The sequence below is a fragment of the Tursiops truncatus genome, chromosome 13 (assembly GCF_011762595.2).
Source record: "Tursiops truncatus isolate mTurTru1 chromosome 13, mTurTru1.mat.Y, whole genome shotgun sequence".
Classification (NCBI taxonomy): domain Eukaryota; kingdom Metazoa; phylum Chordata; class Mammalia; order Artiodactyla; family Delphinidae; genus Tursiops; species Tursiops truncatus.
The window spans coordinates 73,272,239-73,290,841 of record NC_047046.1 but is presented as its reverse complement, the minus strand read 5'-3'; the positions used below and the strand labels follow the sequence as shown (position 1 = coordinate 73,290,841).

The 18,603-nt window shown below is 47.5% G+C and overlaps 1 protein-coding gene across 4 annotated transcripts in view; it reads left to right on the top strand.

Moving 5' to 3' along the window:
* Positions 1-18,603, top strand: part of CCBE1 (collagen and calcium binding EGF domains 1) — a 244,326-nt gene that overhangs the window by 215,610 nt on the left and 10,113 nt on the right. For 2 of the 4 annotated variants that reach the window (XM_073790784.1, XM_073790785.1), the window contains 5 exons: positions 801-904; positions 9,747-9,867; positions 15,332-15,471; positions 15,552-15,587; positions 16,331-16,432. In XM_073790784.1, the coding sequence (XP_073646885.1) occupies positions 801-904; positions 9,747-9,867; positions 15,332-15,471; positions 15,552-15,587; positions 16,331-16,432 (503 nt within the window). Of the gene's footprint in view, positions 1-800; positions 905-9,746; positions 9,868-15,331; positions 15,472-15,551; positions 15,588-16,330; positions 16,433-17,655; positions 18,573-18,603 lie in introns of those variants that run through there. The other 2 variants (XM_073790786.1, XM_033837809.2) reach the window with 2 other exon arrangements.

Sequence of the window (18,603 nt, the reverse complement as noted above, 5' to 3'; positions counted from 1 at the left end):
TTTACAAAGGCCTATGGGAGTCTGCACCTGCCCTTCTGTAGCAAATGACCTCAGGCGTCTAGTGTCCCCAGCACAGGCTTGTGTGGCCTGTTCAGGTGCCAGTAGGATGAGGGCTATGTGGATACTGGGCCGTGTCACCATTTAACTCACCTATTCCTTAGAGAAATATGATTTTACACAAAGCCCATGGAGCTCCTGATGCGCCACAAGGTTGCACTGGGACCCTGCCCTGTGCCTGTCCCATTATGGCCCTGGATGGGCATGTCCAAGGTGCCTGGAGCATCTTCCATCTGGCTTTACATCTTCTCGGAGGTCAGTGCCCAGCCCCGGTCTGTGACCCTGCCTGGCCTGGCCGTGCTCCCTTTGAACAGCTGGATTATCAGAGGTGATAAAAACCAGCTTCGTGAGCCCTGCACCCGAGTCCCATTGCCTGGGCTTGGGGGATAATTTACGGCGTGTGAACGTTGGCCCTTGGAGGGGAGTGTAAGTCATGTCAGGTTGATAGAGCCTGCCTCATGGTAAAAGGGCCACTGTTGACTTTTTCACAATGAAAGAGGAAGGTGCTAGGTTGCCTAAGTGGAAACAGCTGAGCCCAGAGTGTAGCGGGGGAGCCCCTCCCCGTGTCCCCGCTGCCCCGGGCATGCTGTCAGCGACCCAAGAACTGTAAAATCGCCAGCCCACATCCCTCGCACGTTTCAGTATCAACCAGTCCGCCTGGAACTGCCCTTCTTGACACGGTCTCCCTGGGTCTGGATGTCCCCCAGCCTCCCAGGCAGACCCCAGCCCATCTTCTCTCTCAGGGCACGATGAGAAGGTGGAGAACGCGGTGAGAGCCGGCACCTGCTGTGCCACGTGCAAGGAGTTTCACCAGATGAAGCAGACGGTGCTGCAGCTGAAGCAGAAGGTACGTGCCGGGCGTGTTAGAAACGGTCGCGTAAGATGACAGGAAGGCCTGGTGGAGGCAAAGTGGAGGAACATCTGAAAACAATAAGAAGATGCCATCCACAGCCTCACTGGGTATTCTCTGAGCTTGCTGCCAACTAGGTTTGGCCTGGGGCGCTTCGCCCACCCACCTTTGGAGCTCATTATCTATAGCTCAACAGAACAATGAAGGCAGGGGATCGACCAGGTGACTAGTAAAATAGACCACGAGGTAAGGGGCACGTGGTGAAGCAGAGGGTGAGGAACGACTAGTGTGACTTTTTGGGACATGAACATCCAGACACGTGGCCCTTACACAGTTCTAAATAGAATACGGTAGAATCATTTACCGACGTTTTATCAACAGAGAACATCTTCTCTATAAACGTTCATCACTGGCGATGCATTTCTGTAGCAGCTTTATTTTTCACATTTAAAAGTTACGACCTGTGCTTTCTGGGCTCCACACACCTCAGAAAGCAGCTGCTCAGATACCCGGTGTCACCAAGGGTGAGGACTGACTCTCTTTGTCAGGCTCCCACGCATGCCTGACAGCGTCATATTTCTGGTAACATTGCTGTGCCGTGAGTAATGCCCCTGGGATGCGCTTAGTGCCCTGAAAGCTTAAGCAACTGTCCGGTGCCCGGGTCAATGGTGTTTATCATACCTGAGGTCAGTGAATTCACCAGTCTGTCGGCAACTCAGAAACTGCTCTTACGCTTGTAAAACGTAAACTTGCTGGTTGGTTTGTTTAATTGCTTCCCCCAAGGCTCTTAGTACATCAAAGAGGTGTATCTAATCTGTTTAACTTTGACATCTAGTTATTGTAAAGGGCAGCAGGGTAAGATTAGACAGTATTGCTTTTCACGTCTTCAACAAACATGCAGGCAGCCCCTAATGAGATCCACAGCTTCCAGTGGAACAGGCAGGTCAGTAGGCTGAGAAGATAAATGGCTCTGCGGGCCTTTGGTACGTTGGTGGTGAAGATCTAGCAACTTTAGCAGAGGCATATATGTGTATGATGTACAGATTCCAAATAGCTTGTGATCCAATAGAGAGACCAGGCAGAAAACCTTGCAAGTATAGCATATAAATTCAGAGTTATCAGTAATACATCCCACACAGATATCCTCACGTTGGACTTGGATTGATATTAGTATTTACTGAGCGAGTCTGAAAAAGCGTTCGTGGAAGAAGTTTGCATTTCGTGGGCCAGAGGATTCGGGCCTGGGCGAGGCAGCTGATGAATGTCTCAAGGCCTAAGGCTACCCTCTGTTTTCTTCTCTGAGAGTCAGTAATCCAAGAGCTATGGGGAAGCTCCTTCCAGCCTGAATGTTCTTTAGGGTCAGTGACGCTAAGTCTCACTAGTTGAGAAATTCAGTTGCTAATTCAACATCTGGCTTTCCCTTAACCTCCCCGCAGTGTTTTACAATCCATGAAAGAAGAAATGTTACGAAGAAGTTGAAAATTTTATGTTACCCTTAAAGCCCTTGCGACAGAGCTACACACAGATCCAATAATACTTGTTAGTACTCCAGTAACTGTCCTGCACTGGGGTTGGCCTGGAATGGATCCACCTTAGACCGATTTCTCCTACAAGTGCGTTGTGTCAAGTCTGAGCTAAAGCTGGCATTGAAGGAACGTCACAAGAAACAACGCATTTTTAAAGGCGCCTAGTAGAACATGTCACATTCTGCAGTTGATAAAGCTGTTTTATATCCAGGACCCCATTTAATTCTCACCGTGATGCCGATATTGGCAGAGAGGAGCGGTGTCAGCCCAAGACACAGGCCAGACCCTAAACCCTAGGTCTCACTGCTGCTCCTGTGCTGGTGTGGGGCTTGTCCGTTGATTTTTAACTTCCTCTCACTACTGCTGATGCCATCTGTTCTGTTCAAAAAAGAACATGGGACAGCTGCCCAAATAAACATTGGCTCAGAAGTAGGTTACCGGGTGTCCTGGACCGTGGCCAGCCCCATAGTATAAAACGGTATGCAGACGTGTTGAACAACACCATGAGTGTACAGTCAGCAAAATCCCAACCGTGTGAAACTCTACAGGGCCAATGCCCTGTGTTCTTCAGTGGATAGATTCTAAGAAAAGTGGAGCAGCGACCTGCAGGTTAAAAGCAGCTTAAAAGACATATTGTTTTTTCAAGTGGGCAAGACTAGACCATAGTGTCTGGGCCTGCACAGTTGGGTTTGATAAATTATTTTTTTAAAACACAGGAAGTGATTAAAGTCAGAATAGTAGTTACTTTGCGGGGAGGGAGGGAGAAGGCTGTGATTGGGTCAAAGCATGTAGACAAAGTTCTGATTTTTTTTTTTTTGGCTGCACTGCATGTGGGATCTTAGTTCCCCCACCAGGGATCGAACCTACGCCCCCTGCAGTGGAAGCGCAGAGTCTTAACCACTGGACCACCAGGGAAGTCCCTGACAAATTTCTGATTTTTGACTTAGGTGTTCAATAAAAGGGTGTTTGCCTTATAATAATTTGCTAAGATAGAGATTTGTTTTGTGGGGTTTCCAGATTCTGTGCCTTTATTTTCCAGTGAAAAAGTTTTTTTGAAATGATGTGCAGATCCCAGTGCCTTCACCTCTACAATTTCTTCTGTGTTTTGGGAAGGAAAAAAACAAACAGGTGATTTAGCTAAAAAGAGAGTTTGGGGTATAGATAAAATACCCGTCATTTGACTTGCAGAGAGGGGTCTCTGTCCCATCAGAACACTGAAGAAAAATCTGAGCTAAAGAGCCAGGTTTTTTTTTTTTAAATGAATTTATTTATTTATTTTTAAAATTTATTTTCCGTTGCATTGGGTCTTCGTTGCTGTGCGCGGGCTTTCTCTAGTTGCGGCGAGCGGGGGCTACTCTTCGTTGTCGTGCGCGGGCTTCTCATTGCAGTGGCTTCTCTTGGTGCCGAGCACGGGCTATAGGCACACGGGCTTCAGTAGTTGTGGCACACGGGCTCCCGTAGTTGTGGCTCGCGAGCTCTAGAGTACAGGCTCTGTAGTTATGGCGCACGGGCTTAGTTGCTCCACAGCATTTGGGATCTTCCAGGACCAGGGATCGAACCCATGTCCCCCTGAATTGGCAGGCGGATTCTTAACCACTGCGCCACCAGAGAAGTCCCAAGGAGCCAGTTTTTAGTTAATTTATTTATTGTTTTATTTTTTACTGGTATGAAGAAATTTTTTTTCAGGTATGACTTTTTTATTGAAATATAGTTGATTTACAGTGTTATATTGGTTTCAGGTGTTCAACCTAGTGATTCAATATTTTTATAGTTTATACTGCATTTTAAATTATTATGAAATATTGGCTGTATTCCCTGTGCTGTGCAATATTTCCTTGCAGCTTACTTATTTTATACATAGTAGTTTGTACGTCTTAATCCCCTACCCCGATTCTGTCCCTCCCCCATTCCCTTTCCCCAGTGTTAACCGCTAGTTTGTTCTCCGTATCTGGGAGTTTGTCTCCATTTTATTATATTCATTCATTTGTTTTACGTTTTAGATTGCACATACAAATGATAACACATTTGTCTTTTTCTGACTTACTTTACTTAGCATAATGCCTTCCAAGTCCATCCATGTTGTTGCAAATGGCAAAATTTCATTCTTTTTTATATATCCAAAGAAAACAAAAATGCTAATTCAAAAAGATGCATGCACCCCAGTGTTCATAGCAGCATTATTTACAGTAGCCAGTGGAAGCAACCTAAGTGTCCATCAACAGACGAATGTGTAAGGAAGATGTGGTGTATATATATACACAATGGAAGGAGCAAGTTTTTAACAGGTCCCTGTGTTCCTGCAGCAGGGGTGATCTGAGTTGAGAGCAGCGCTGCTGCGGAGCAGTTGAGGAAGTGAGAGTGTTTGTTGAGCACCCGCTCTGGCCTGTGATGGGCTGGGAGATGACGAATGACGAGAACGGACAGAATAAAGGCCTGCCTTAAATAAGCTTCCTGTCTTAGCTGGGAAACCAAGCCCACAGTGGAGTTAACACCATGGCCAAGTGGAGTGGGGCAGGCAGCGGAGGCTTCAGAAGTTAGAGGTCAATGCGATTTCAGAAGTGTGAGCAGATGTGCAACCTGACGGCTGCGTTTGTTCGCTTCAGTGCTGCCTTTAGTGCTGGGCAAATAGATGGCTTCTCAGTGGTTCATGGTTTCCTCTGCTACCTTGATCTAGTTGCTCTGTAAAATGGGTCTTCTCAGGATGGCTGGGAAGACTATTCTATATGAAAGTAACTGTAGATTGCTTTGCCAAGTATCATGAGTCATATTAAGAGAGGCAGCTGGGTGTTGTGGTGAGGACCACAGATTCCAGAACCAGACTGGCTAAGTTTAAGTCCTAGCCCCACTACTTCCTGGCTGTGTGACCCTGGGTAAGTTACTTAACCTCTCTGTGCCTCAGTTCTAGAGAAAGTGGATAACAGTGCTACATACTACGTAGGGTTTTCATGATGATCAAATGAGTTAATATTTGTAAAGGACTTAGAACAGTCCCTGCCACCTAGAAAGGGCTCTGTAAATGTGTACCGAATAAATAATAAACATGAATTATATGCCCTAATAACGTGCTTTACAGGCAGCATCTGATTCGTCCCAACAGCCCCGTGAGGTGGGTATTTTTATTACGAAGGCTAATACGAGATAATGATATTCATAATTGCATTGACTGGAATCGAGGAGAAATGCAGACTCTTCATGCAGACTTCTTCCCAAACATCTGCACCCCTCAAGCCTGTCATCTGCTGTGTTTGGGTAGACGGTCAAGCCAGGATTTCTGGAGGGCCGCCTCTAAAACGCCAGTGCCTTTCCATTCCTCTCATCCTGCTGACACACAGAGGAACTGGCCGGAAGCGGGATGTAATCACCCAGCAGGAGGTCAGCCAGGAAGCTGAGGTCGGCGTTTACCGGGTCACCTCCTGGCTTTTACAAGGGAGCGAAGAGAGCTGGAGAGGGCCCAGGGTGGGTGGGGACTAATCTCTGAAGTCCCTCCACGTGCCGGTCTCATCCTCCCAGCTTGCTTACGGAATTTTACATCCAAAGACTTGTTCGTCTGGCCCAAACCTCTCGTTTTATAAGCATGAAGGTGAGAACCTGGAAGGGTGAAGGGACTTACCCAAAGTCATCCCGCTATTTAGAAACAGAGCCAGGAGCATCCCCTCAACCCCTGACCCCGTCCCACCCCAAAGAGCATTTGCACTGTGTCCGCGGTCCTGGCTGCTGGTGGTTACTAGTCTGGGCGCTGGGCCAGGCACGTTCAGGACATCGTCACTTTCATCCTCCCAGCAGCCCTTCTTAGGTGGATATTACGATCCTCATTAGATGGTTGAGATAATCAGTTCTATAGATCCCACAGGTAGAACATGGCAGGGCTGAGATTTAAACATAGATCTGCCTAATGCCAAAACCCACAGATAAAATTCACAATTCAGTTTTTCTCTTGGAAGCAGATAATAAAATTGAACCAGGCTTCAAGGGCCAGTGTTGACCCTCTGTCCTCTAGTTAGAGTAGTTTCGCTTCTAAATTCTCCTCACTCAGGGATTCACCCCCGTTCCACCCCAGGACCCAGGCATGCAGTCACAGATTGGAGTGGCCTCTCGCTGTGACACAGTGACGCCAGCACCATTGTAAATAAACCCCTGGGACGTAGCTGGGTCCTGGCAGTGACATTGAACCATGAACCCTGACCTGAAATTGTGCAAAGCTGGCTTTCAGATTGCGCAAGGTTGTGATTCTTATCGTTTTCCCTACTGAATTCTAAACGATGATCATAGGGGAATTGAGTGTGTTTCCTTGCATCTTTCGGGGAACACTGGGTCTTCTCAAAGCGCAGAAGACGACTGTTTATCTGGAACACACTGGATGGTCAGGAATCTTCTAGCTCATGGACCTGCAAGGCTGTCCTTACCCAAGGATTTTCATACTAGCTAAGGGGCTCCAAAAGCACTGAGGGACCCTTCGGAAGAGGGTGTCGGTGCTTCTTTGAGCTTCCTGCCCTCTGAGCATCCTTGCACCGTGAACTGAATGGATTTCAGTAAGAACTCCGAGAAAAGGAAAAAAAAAACTGTGGAGGAATTTCCAGGCAGAGGAGCATCCTAGGCTCAAATAGGCCACCTAGGGCAGCTGAAGCAGGGAAAAGGCCTTGACCCAGGAGAGCCTGACGTGTGCTCTGCAGGCGAGCGAGGGGGGTGGACAGGAGGAGCAGGGCAACACCTCAGGCCTCGTGGCCCCGCCCCTTCTGTATGCCAGGCTGCAGGGATACCGCCAGAACCCTCTCGTGGTTTCCCACGGTTTCACCTTTTAGAGACATTGCAAGCACTTCATTAAGGGGCTAATGGGCTACAGGACTTGGACAGTCACCTTGCAGAGAGCTGGAGGAATTTGTTCTCCGTCAGATGTAGCAGGTACAAGTCGTTTGCCAACATACAGACCACGTATTATTGTGATGTTCGCTTTTTGTTCATACTGGATTTCTTCTGTTAGCGAGAACATCTGTCTCTGTAACTAAGAAAAATCATCGCTTCTACATCTGGCTCAAGATGACCCCAAACCCAGCAGCCACCCAGCAGGAGAAGGGGATCTTGGGGCAGGGATGTCTTCTAGAGTCATGTTTCAAAATAGTCATGCTAATCATTCCCAAACCTCCATGCTCAGAAACAGACACCAGTGCAGGAGGCCGAGGACTTTATGAAGCCAGAGAAGGTCATCTGGACAGCAGAACTTTCCCAAGCCTCCCAGTGCCATTCACACACTGGTCTCTTAGCTGCAGTTCAGTAGGTAGATTTTGTAGTTTCCCCATAAATTCCTCGGGCCTAGGATTGGGGGGGTTCAAGATCTCACGATCATCTTTTACTCCACCTCCCTGCTCTGTTACTATCAACCCAGGTGACCTGAGACCCCAGGGGTTATTCTTGTGGCGTGGTTGAACTCAACTGGGACTGTCTAGTCTCCCTGGGGCAGGAGGAAATCCGTGGGGAAGAAAAGGAGAGGTGAGAAGGTGACTTGCCCGTGAAGTAGGAAAGTAAACTCGGGTTTTTCTTTCTTTTTTAATTTTTCACTTCATTTTTATTTATTTATTTATTTTTGGCTACATTGGGTCTTCGTTGCTGCGCGTGGACGTTCTCTAGTTGCAGCGAGCGGGGTTCTACTCTTCGTTGCGGTGCACAGGCTTCTCATTGCGGTGGCTTCTCTTGTTGCGGAGCACAGGCTCTAGGCGCATGGGCTTCAGCAGTTGCAGCATGCGGGCTCAGTAGTTGTGGCGCATGGGCTCAGTAGTTGTGGCACACAGGCTTAGTTACTCTGCGGCATGTGGGATCTTCCCGGACCAGGGATCAAACCCATGTCCCCTGCATTGATTGGCAGGCGGATTCTTAAACACTGCACCACCAGGGAAGTCCCCAACTCCACGGTTTTTCAAATCAACATTCAATTCTATATTTCTTATCACCAAAACTGTAGTAATTTGGAGTTGACATAAGCCTCAGAGGGAGAACTTGCACAATTTCTAATTTAGCACTCTGTGCTGATGCTGAACCCACAGAGCACAACTCTGTCACAGTGGCAGTTGGCCACCTCTGATCACTAACAGGTGGTAGGAAACTGTCCGCAGCTCAGATCCGAAGATGGGTGTAGAGCCTCGGAGCGCTCCACGGGCAAGGATGAGATATCCATGGACCTTCTCGTAACTTGCATTGCCCTCTGGCCAGAGGGTCCCCAAGCAGGGCCTCGTCCAGGAGGACGTGGGTGACAAATGCAACTTGCTTCAGAAAATCGCAGTGATACTTGGTTTCTGTGGGACTCCAGGATCCCGAGTGAAACCTCTGGGGGTAGCTCTGAGCCTCAAAAACGCAGTCTCCACTGGATTTTACACCCCTGAATCAGCTTCCTGGAAGGAAGAGACTAGAACTACCATTTATCAAGCACTTAGTACATTTCAGGTCCTGTGCTGGGCACCTGATACACACTACCTGTGTAATCCTCACGTCTTAACGGTGGGCGTTATCAGTGAGGAAATGGACATTAAGAGCGTGCAGTTCTACCGAGGGTCTCACTGATTCCTGACCTCAGGGAATGCAAAGGTCATTTCACGTGTGTGGTCCCTCTGGCTTCCCCTAGAATGAGCTCCTGAAATCAGAGAGAGAGAGAGAGGCAGGGAGCCACGGTGCCTTTTATGACTTTATCTCAGAAATTACACACCGTCACTTTCGTCATTTTCTGTTCATTAGAAGCAAGTCCCCAAGCACAACCCACACTCAGAGGGCAGAAAATTAGCCTCCACCTTTTAAAGGGAGGAGTGTCCAAAAATCTGTGGACATATTTTAAAACCATCACAGCCACTGTTTCCCAAACACCTGAGCGTACACGTGACCTGTAAGTCATATCTTCCATCCTGGCGGAGATCTGTTAGAGCCGGGACCATGTCTTGTTCACTGTTATCGCCTTAGAACGAAGCACAGGGCCTGGCACGTAGTAGTTTCTCAAATATTTGAGACATGAGTTCTTAATAAAAGTCTGGAACAGGTGGATTGTATTAATTATGAAGATGATGAGTCTAATGATATCTCGGCAGGCTGGAACTGATCCGGGTTCACCCACTAAGCAGCCAGGGGAGTGCTCTTGTACAAGTTGTTTTGACTAGAAGGCCTCCGGGTTTACAAGGAGGATCTCTACCGTCCGTCTGCACGCTGACTGGCTCGGATAAGGGCGTATGCACAAGGAAAGGCTCTGTGCCCTCTGCAGACCACACACGCGCAGGGCATTCCCTGGCAGCGGTGGGGCCGTCGGTGCTTCCTGACCCAGGTTCCTCTTCTCTTTGCAGATTGCCCTGCTACCCAACAGCGCTGCGGACCTGGGCAAGTACATCACTGGCGACAAGGTGCTGGCCTCAAATGCCTACATTCCAGGACCTCCTGGCCTGCCTGGGGGCCAGGGCCCCCCGGGTGAGTATAAAGAAGGGCATAAAAGCATAGAGTGAAAGCAAATAGCATAAAAGGGCGATAGGCTCACCAGCCAGGGCCTGCCGAGAGCTCACGTTTAGTTGGGGGTGGGGGGGTGCGACAGAGTTTTTTAGCTCCCATGGATGGGAGCAGAAGCCGGGGTCCAGGGAGTTCCATGCCCGTGTGGCAAGAGGGCCTCGGGGAATTGGGTCAAGCCTGAGAAACCCTTCTAACCGATAGTAATCAGGGAGAAAAAAGTCATTGTCCTGGGTTTGGACAAGATTCATAAAGATCATCTTAAGTTACAGAGAAACAAAATGAAAACTATTTTTAACACTAACATATAGGATGTTAACATATCCTATGTTAACATCCTAACATATAGGATGTAGGATGGCGTAATGAACTCCTGTGGGCTCATCGCCCGGTGCTAACACCTTATGGCCAGCCTCACTGCCACTCTTCCCCAATCCTGTCTCCTCCTTCCCCTGTTATTTGTGAACACACTTACATTGATATTTATTTTGATATTTATCTCTCTGTTTTCCTTTAAAAGTCAGTCTCACTGAGATACAATTCTATACAATAAACTGTACACACATAAGATACAGTTGGACGAGTTTTGACAGATGCATACACCCTATATCAAGCACTTCCTAACCACCACCCTATATCTGGTCTACGTCAAGGGGTAGAACATTTCCATCATCCCAGAAAGTTCCCTTGTGCCCTTGGCAATCTACATCCTCAGCTCTAGGCAGTCACTGACCTGCTTTGTATTGCTGCAGTTCTGTCCGTTCTACAACTTCATAGAAAGGAATCTATTCCTTCTGTCTGGCTTCCTCCGCGTACTGTTTTGGAGATTCACCCTTGTTACTCTGAAGAAAATCCCAAATTTCCTATCATTCCGTCAGGCAATACGCAATGAGAACTTTAAAAAATAACAACAGGGTGTTTTCTGTTTTATTAGGAGTCCCTCCATAGATACATCAATACTTTTTATATTAGTGTTAACAAATGACTCTAAGACATGGATGTCTTATCCCTCATGTTCATCGCCTACCAGTGTGCTAGGTGTTGTGAATGACCTCCTGACATTCTAACGAGGATGACAAGACACATAAAGTGAAAGCAAATAGAATAAAACAGTACCTGCCTGCCCCCAAGTAAAGTATGCAGGTACTTCCTGCTGTAGAAGCTTAAGGAAGAGAGAGATCACTGTAGCCTGCAGTGGTCAGGGGACTTGGGGTTTGAGTTGGACCTGGAAGAACACGAGAGGTAGGATTGGTCCAAGCACAGAGGACACGGGCAGATTTTAGGCTGGAAGGTCAGCAAAAACAAAGGCTCAGAATGCTTCCCAAACTATATGTTTTCTTCTCCACTTATATCTTCATCTCCTGGTTTCCATCAAAACCCAGGTGGCCTGGGTCTCAGTCTGTACAGAGACCAAGAACTGGTCCAGGACTTTGGTTTCTCCTCTCGTTCACTCTTTTGGCCTCTGGGTCATGGTTGAGTTTTCTCCAGCAGATGCCACACACAGGCAGCCTCTTGCTGCTTCTAAGTAGACTTAGGTCTATCCTTACAAACTGATTGTTTTCAGTGTTCTCCATCCTTCTCTAAGAGAATGTTCTCGCTCTGCTTCCCTGGAGGAAGTTCATCCCCCCAGGCCAGCCTACCTGTCACTTCAACAAGGACAAAGTAGGAACAGGGGAGCCATTGGCTTCTTTCTTCTTTTTTTTTTTTTTTAACATCCTTATTGGCGTATAATTGCTTTCCAATGGTGTGTTAGTTTCTGCTTTATAACAAAGTGCATCAGCTATACATATACATATATCCCCATATCTACTCTCTCTCGCGTCTCCCTCCCACCCTCCCTATCCCACCCCTCTAGGCGGTCACAAAGCACCCAGCTGATCTCCCTGTGCTATGTGGCTGCTTCCCACTAGCGATCTATTTTACATTTGGTAGTGTATATAAGTCCCTGCCACTCTCTCACTTAACGAATGACTTGCTAGCTTTCCTTTCCAGTTCTGCCGTCTAGTTTCTAGCATGGTTTGAGCTGTCCAGGGTCCTTGCTGGAGCAGGGAGTGATTGAGGACTGGCTTTGGCAATGGGCTATGCCCTTGCTTTCTCCTCCAATCCTTATTCCTTCTCTCTCCTTACTTCTAGCATCATCGTTTGTGATGCCCTCAGTTGAGATGTGTTAGGGCAACTAGAGAGAGAATAAGATTTCTCTTACCCTTAACTAAAATTCCAGTCCTGGAGTCTGTGATGAATCACAGCCTGGGCCACCAATACCGGAAGCTCTACTAGGCTGGAACCCTTTGGCTTTGGTGTTGAGGGAGCGGCTGCTGTTCTGTGCTTCCCACTCTTCCTTTATAAGGTGCTGACGTTTGTACATCAAAGCCCCACACTTTAAAGGCACTTGACATAGCGATCTCTGAAGTTCATTGACTGTGTCAATGAAGGTGAGATATTACCTCTGGCCTGTCCTTGTGCTATCAGAGGTAAAATATTTATATTTTATATAATATAATATATTGTATTATATATAAAAATGTATGTATTATATTGTATATATATTATATATAATATATTTATTATATATTATATAAAATATTATAATATTTTATATAATATAATATATAATAAAATATTATATTTATATTCAGAGTTATAAGAGGGATCTGGTTCCCTTCCCAGATGAACTCTTTCAGGATGTACCTGGAACCAGCATTGAGAATAGGGGGTGAGAGACATACTTGGATCGAACATTGACTGCGTTTTATGTTGGCTCAATTATTTTGGGAGCTAGAAAAGACGTCCCCAAACATGATAAGTTTGAAGTCTTTGTTTTGTTTTGTTTTCTGGTGCCTGAAAGCCATTCCATCCTATCACTGTGCTCTGCCGATTGTAGGAGCCGCGTACGATCAAGAAGTAATTACTGTGTGCGTTTGAAAGAGAGGAATCATTATAGCACTAAGGAATGCATCGCTGAGGAATAATTATAGCACAGCAGTCAGCCCAGCCTCTTCATTGCAGTCGTTTGACATGACACGTTTACTAAGCAGCCCTCTCTGTACCTGGGCCTCTCTGAGCGTGTGCTGACGATTAAGATATAACCCATGCCCTCATAAAGTTGACGGGCTAAAATGGGTTAAAACACAATATCCTCCCCCATGCAAAAGAATGAAGTTAGACTCTTGCTTTATACCATATACAAAATGGATTAAAGACCTAAATGTAAGATCTGAAACTGTAAAACTCCTAGGAGAAAACAGGCAAAAACTTTCATGACATTAGATTTGGTAGTGATTTCTTGGATATGACGCCAAAAGCACAGATGACAAAAGCAAAAAGAGACCTGAAATTCCCTCATCTGTTCAGGCAAGCTGTCTATTCCTCTAGCACCTTTAGCATACGCTGTGATTTTAAAGTCCCTGAATGATAACCTTAACATCTGGGTCGCCTCTAAGTCTGATTCTGTTGATTGCTCTGTCTCTTGAATGGGGGCTGTTTAATCGGGGAGGGGGCTGGTTTTTGTTTGGTTTTTGGTTTTTTATAATGTGCCTCAAAATTTTCGACTGAATGCCAGATACCGTTCGGAGAGGACCAGTAGAGACTGGGGGACAAAACAATTACTCCTGGAGATGGGTATCCAGGCTGCTGGCAAGAAGAATTGGGTCAGTCTAATGAATAAATGAGCCAGGTTTGGGTGTGTTCTCACTGTCTCTACCTCTAGTGTTCCACAGTCCTCAAGTTTTCAAATTCCTCCGATGGCAGGATACTGTTACTCTATGGTTAGTGGGGGCCTAGGGTGCCGGTGGGTGTTTCTCAGTGGTTCTCAGCTTTCAGCAGCCCCTGCAGAGCTGTGCCACTCTGAGCTCCTCTCTCCACGTTCTTGCTGTTCTCCAGTGGGAGACTGCTGTGACTTACTACCACGAGGTGGGGCTGTGGAGCTCAAGGATTTTTCAGTTCTCCTGGTCCAGCTGCAGCACTAAGCATGAGCTGGGCATCCAGGCTTTAGGGTAAGGTCTTCTCCCCACCTGTGGCAGCCCAACTCTGGCTTGTATCCGTGGCAGATCTTGAGCCGGAGAGTTTGCTGCCCCTCCTCTTATAGTAACAGCCATCCCCCTGGGTCCTGCAGGAGATTTGCTGCCCCACGTCAGTGGCTTGAGGCTTTTGCCCCAAACGGTTGAAAGTAGGAAAGTTACACAGTAAGACTTGCTCAGAAATAATATTTGTATAGAGGTGTGAAGAACAGGTGAGGGGTGAACAAGACTGATGGGAAACAGAGGGACTCGCTCTGAGGCGAGAGTTGAAGCAAATGAAAGGAAGGGCTACAATGAAGAGTAGGCCATGCTCACCGCAACACGGGGAAGCTGGCGTGCAGCAACAAAGACGGACGCGGCCAAAAATAAAGAATTTTTTTTTTTTTTTTTTTAAAAAGGAGGGCTTCCCTGGTGGCGCAGTGGTTGAGAGTCTGCCTGCCGATGCAGGGGACACGGGTTCAAGCCCTGGTCTGGGAAGATCCCATATGCCGCAGAGCGGCTGGGCCTGTGAGCCATGGCCGCTGAGCCTGCGCGTCTGGAGCCTGTGCTCCGCAACGGGAGAGGCTGCGACAGTGAGAGGCCCGCGCACCGCAGTGAAGAGTGGCCCCCGCTTGCCACAACTAGAGAAAGCCCTCGCACAGAAACGAAGACCCAACACAGCCAAAAATAAATAAATAAATTTATTTTTAAAAAATCATTGATTCTAGAAAATGTTTTAAAAAAAAGGAAGGGCTAACATAGGTTTTTATTTTAGTGCCTCAGTGTGTGAGGTGCTACACCAAGTGGTGTGTACGTGTATCTAAAGTCTCATTCAATGCTCAGAACTGCTCTGTAAGGTAGATTTTTATTAGCCCTGCTTTACAGATGAGGAACTAAGGTTCAAAGAGGTCAAGCAGCTTGTCCAAGATTTAGAGGCAAATCAAATGCTGCTGAAACCTGGACACTCACACTCCCCAGCTGCATTAACCACCGCCCTGCGGTGATGGGGGGCGCAGAGGAGCAGATCGTTGTGAGCTGTTAAAGAAGTGAAATGCACAGAACTGGTCACTGATTGGATAAGGAGCTTGTGGAAACAGGGAAATCTGTAGGAAGACTCTCAGGTTTCTGGCTTGAGTGGCTAGGGGGCTGGAGGTCCGTGAAAAGAATGGGGAAGTCTGAGTCACTTCGCTGTACACCTGAAACTAACACAACATTGTAAACCAACTGTATTTCAATAAACATTTTTTAAAAGAATAGGGAGGTCAATTTCTGGCCGTGTTAAGTTCAGACTGCCTATGGGACATCTCAGTGGAGAGGTCAGAAAGCAAAGGTCAGAGAGGGAAGAGAAGTGGCTGAATGGGGCTCCTGGACTCTCTTGTCAGTCAGCCTTGCCCTCCTCGCGGGCTGTGGACTAATGAGGTGTTCTTTGATTGCAGGCTCACCAGGACCAAAGGGGAGCCCAGGCTTCCCGGGTATTCCAGGCCCCCCCGGGCAGCCCGGCCCGCGGGGCTCCATGGGACCCATGGGACCGTCTCCTGATCTGTCCCACATTAAGCAAGGCCGGAGGGGCCCCGTGGTCAGTATTTCATCACAGCTCCCATGTGTAGTTGGGGAAGGCGCGTTCCTTCTGTTAAACTAGGTCCCTTTGTCTTGTAGGGCCCACCAGGTGCCCCAGGAAGAGATGGTTCTAAGGTAAGTCTTCTGGGGGGTCCTTACACGCCTTAGGTTTCTCAGTTTCCACCTACTGGGCAGGCATCACGTAAAACTCAAGCACAGTTTGTTGTCCCCATTTTGCATGTGGCGAAGTTGAGACACAGATACACCTTTTGTCCCCAAAGCTGGGAGGAGAATCTAAAAAGCCATTTTCTTAAAATACGGAACAACCGTAATAACAAAAACAACCGCCAAAACCGCTTCTAAGAAAAATCACCCTATAAATGTTAAACAAGCCTCCTTGCTGTCAGGGTAGCGTGGGTTTTTCTCGTTAGCCAGTGTTACGTGTGGGGCTGTTTTGTGTGTGTTCCCATTTCTTTGTGGTGTTTAAGTCAAGAACAGGAGAAGTCCCATTCTGTGCAAGTGGGTGGTTCCGCTCTGAGGGCTGCCTGCCACTTGCCTCATACAGAAGTCAGTGTGAGTTACTTTGGAGGCTTCTAAGTTATTCCACACACTGCCTGGAAATAGCAGCTTTCCTGCTGTCAGATCTGGTTGGAAAATATATGGCCTCGGGGGAAATCAAAATGAGAGGCACTTGACTCAAAGCAGCTCGGTTCAAACCAGCGATCCCACGTGTGGAGCTTCAAGCTTAACGTTTGTTTCCCGTAGGAAGTATTTTCTGTTTTGTGCAGGCAGATGGTAGTGGTGGGGTACCTAAATAGAGACCGGGGTGGTGGCATCCGTGTTGTCCAGAAAGCTAACCCTGACCCTTCTGTTCTTAGGGGGAAAGAGGAGCACCTGGCCCCAGAGGGTCTCCAGTAAGTAGCACCACCTGTCCTGCTTCCCCAGTGCAGTGTGCTCAGGGCTGCAGCTCTGAGGAGCCTGTAAGTTGGTCTTATGAGCAACAGCCAGCCCCTTCCAGCTGTCGCTCAACTTGCCCACAGAGAACTCCGTGGTTAGAAGAAGAATCACAGAAGCCTTTAGCAGCTGGTTGGGGTTTACTTTTGAAAATTCATTTCCTATTGTTGTTTCTATGATCATAGCTAATCTCTACTTGGAATGTCTTCTCTTAAGATTCAAAACCCCAGTATGTCGTGAGTCTGTTTCCAGGTATGTCTTACAACATCTGAAGGAGCTAGAAAAGAAATCTACGGGGTTAAGTCATAACTCTGAAGGTTTAAGAATGTAGCCACCACTAGAACCCTAGCAGGTTTTATGACCGTCCCCTCCAGAAAGCTCAGACGTGCTCAGCTACTCAGGACCATTGAGACAAAATTAGCTGGATTGGACGTATAGTGTCTGGGAGATTAAAAGTGAAAATTAATCGTATCCAAAAGCACAGATGATTCAAGCAACCCCATTGCTTGTGAAGAAGTCAGTGTCACTTCTGAAGAAAGACAAAGATCCTTGACCTTAGAGGTAGGAGGTCTGAGATGCCATCTCCACTCTTCCACCTGTTAGCTCTCTGATCACGGCCATGTCACTTAGCATCCATCTCTGGGTGTCCATCCCCTAATCTGTGCAATGCAGGTGGCATCTGAACTGCCACACCTCAGGTGATCATCCACTGGTGTCAGAATGCTCTCCGTACAGCACTGAGTGCTTTGCAGAGTTACGTAAGCTGCTGTCCTGCTGCTTGCTGAGGTGGTGGCTTCAAAGCAGGGGTTGCAGAGGCTGATAAAGGTTGAAGTCCAGGGCTTCCCTGGTGGCGCAGTGGTTGAGAGTCCGCCTGCCGATGCAGGGGACACGGGTTCGTGCCCCGGTCCAGGAAGATCCCACATGCCGCGGAGCGGCTGGGCCTGTGGGCCATGGCCGCTGAGCTTGTGCGTCCGGAGCCTGTGCTCCACAACGGGAGAGGCCACAACAGTGAGAGGCCCGCGTACCGCCAAAAAAAAAAAAAAAAAGATTGAAGCCCGGAACACTCATGTTCACACATTATTTTCGCATGTTCCACACAGCACTTCATAGAAATCAAGGCTTAGTAAATAGTTTATAATGACAAAAGGTGTTCAGTCAGTAGAAGAATTAGGAAGCCTTCGTTTGGACCTTTCCTGGTCAATGAGGAATGGACGCCTTTACCATATACTGAACTTCGTTTAAATTACAGTTATAGGGCTTCCCTGGTGGCGCAGTGGTTAAGAATCCACCTGCCAATGCAGGGGACACGGGTTCGAGCCCTGGTCCAGGAAGATCCCACATGCCGCGGAGCAACTAAGCCCGGGTGCCACAACTACTGAGCCTGCACTCTAGAGCCCGTGAGCCACAACTACTGAGCCCACGTGCCGCAACTACTGAATCCCACACACCTAGAGTCCATGCTCCGCAACAAGAGAAGCCACCGCAATGAGAAGCCCGCGCACCGCAACGAAGTGTAGCCCCCGCTCGCCACAACTACAGAAAAGCCCACACGCGGCAACAAAGACCCAACACAGCCAAAAATATAAATAAATAAATTTATTTTTTTTAAAAATTGCAGTTATAGTCAACCATCCTTATAGACATTTTAATAATTTCATTTTTAAAAAGATAACATTTAAAAATGTGTTATGCTACATGCCCTGTACATGCATTAACTCATTAAACTCTCACTTATGAAACCCTACAGAGTTAGGACTATTATTATCCCCGTTTTATGGATGGGAAACAGAAACGCAAATCAATTAAGTAACTTGCCCAGGGCAACACGGCTAGTAAGTGGCAGAGCTGAGGTTCAAACGCAACAGAACCCCAGCCTCTTAACCACTACTCTCTGCCTTCGTAAGTGTCTTCCAGGCTTCTTTGGAAAGTAACCTAGGAGGGTTATTCTCATATTCTGTCATTTTACCGGATTTGATAGAGCCTAGAGCTACGAGAGGTCAGCGTGTCACCATAGCTTATTCGGGAGCTGAAGGAATAGAAGGCAGAATCCCCCAGGCTGTTGTAGTCCTTATGTTTCGTCCCTTTGCGACACAGAGTTGACTTAAGTAGTTGCCAGCCAGCAGCAGGACAGCAGACCCCGGAGCCCACAGAAGCCATCAGTCGGCCAGGGGTTGGGTGTGTGGTGGTCTAGCTTTGA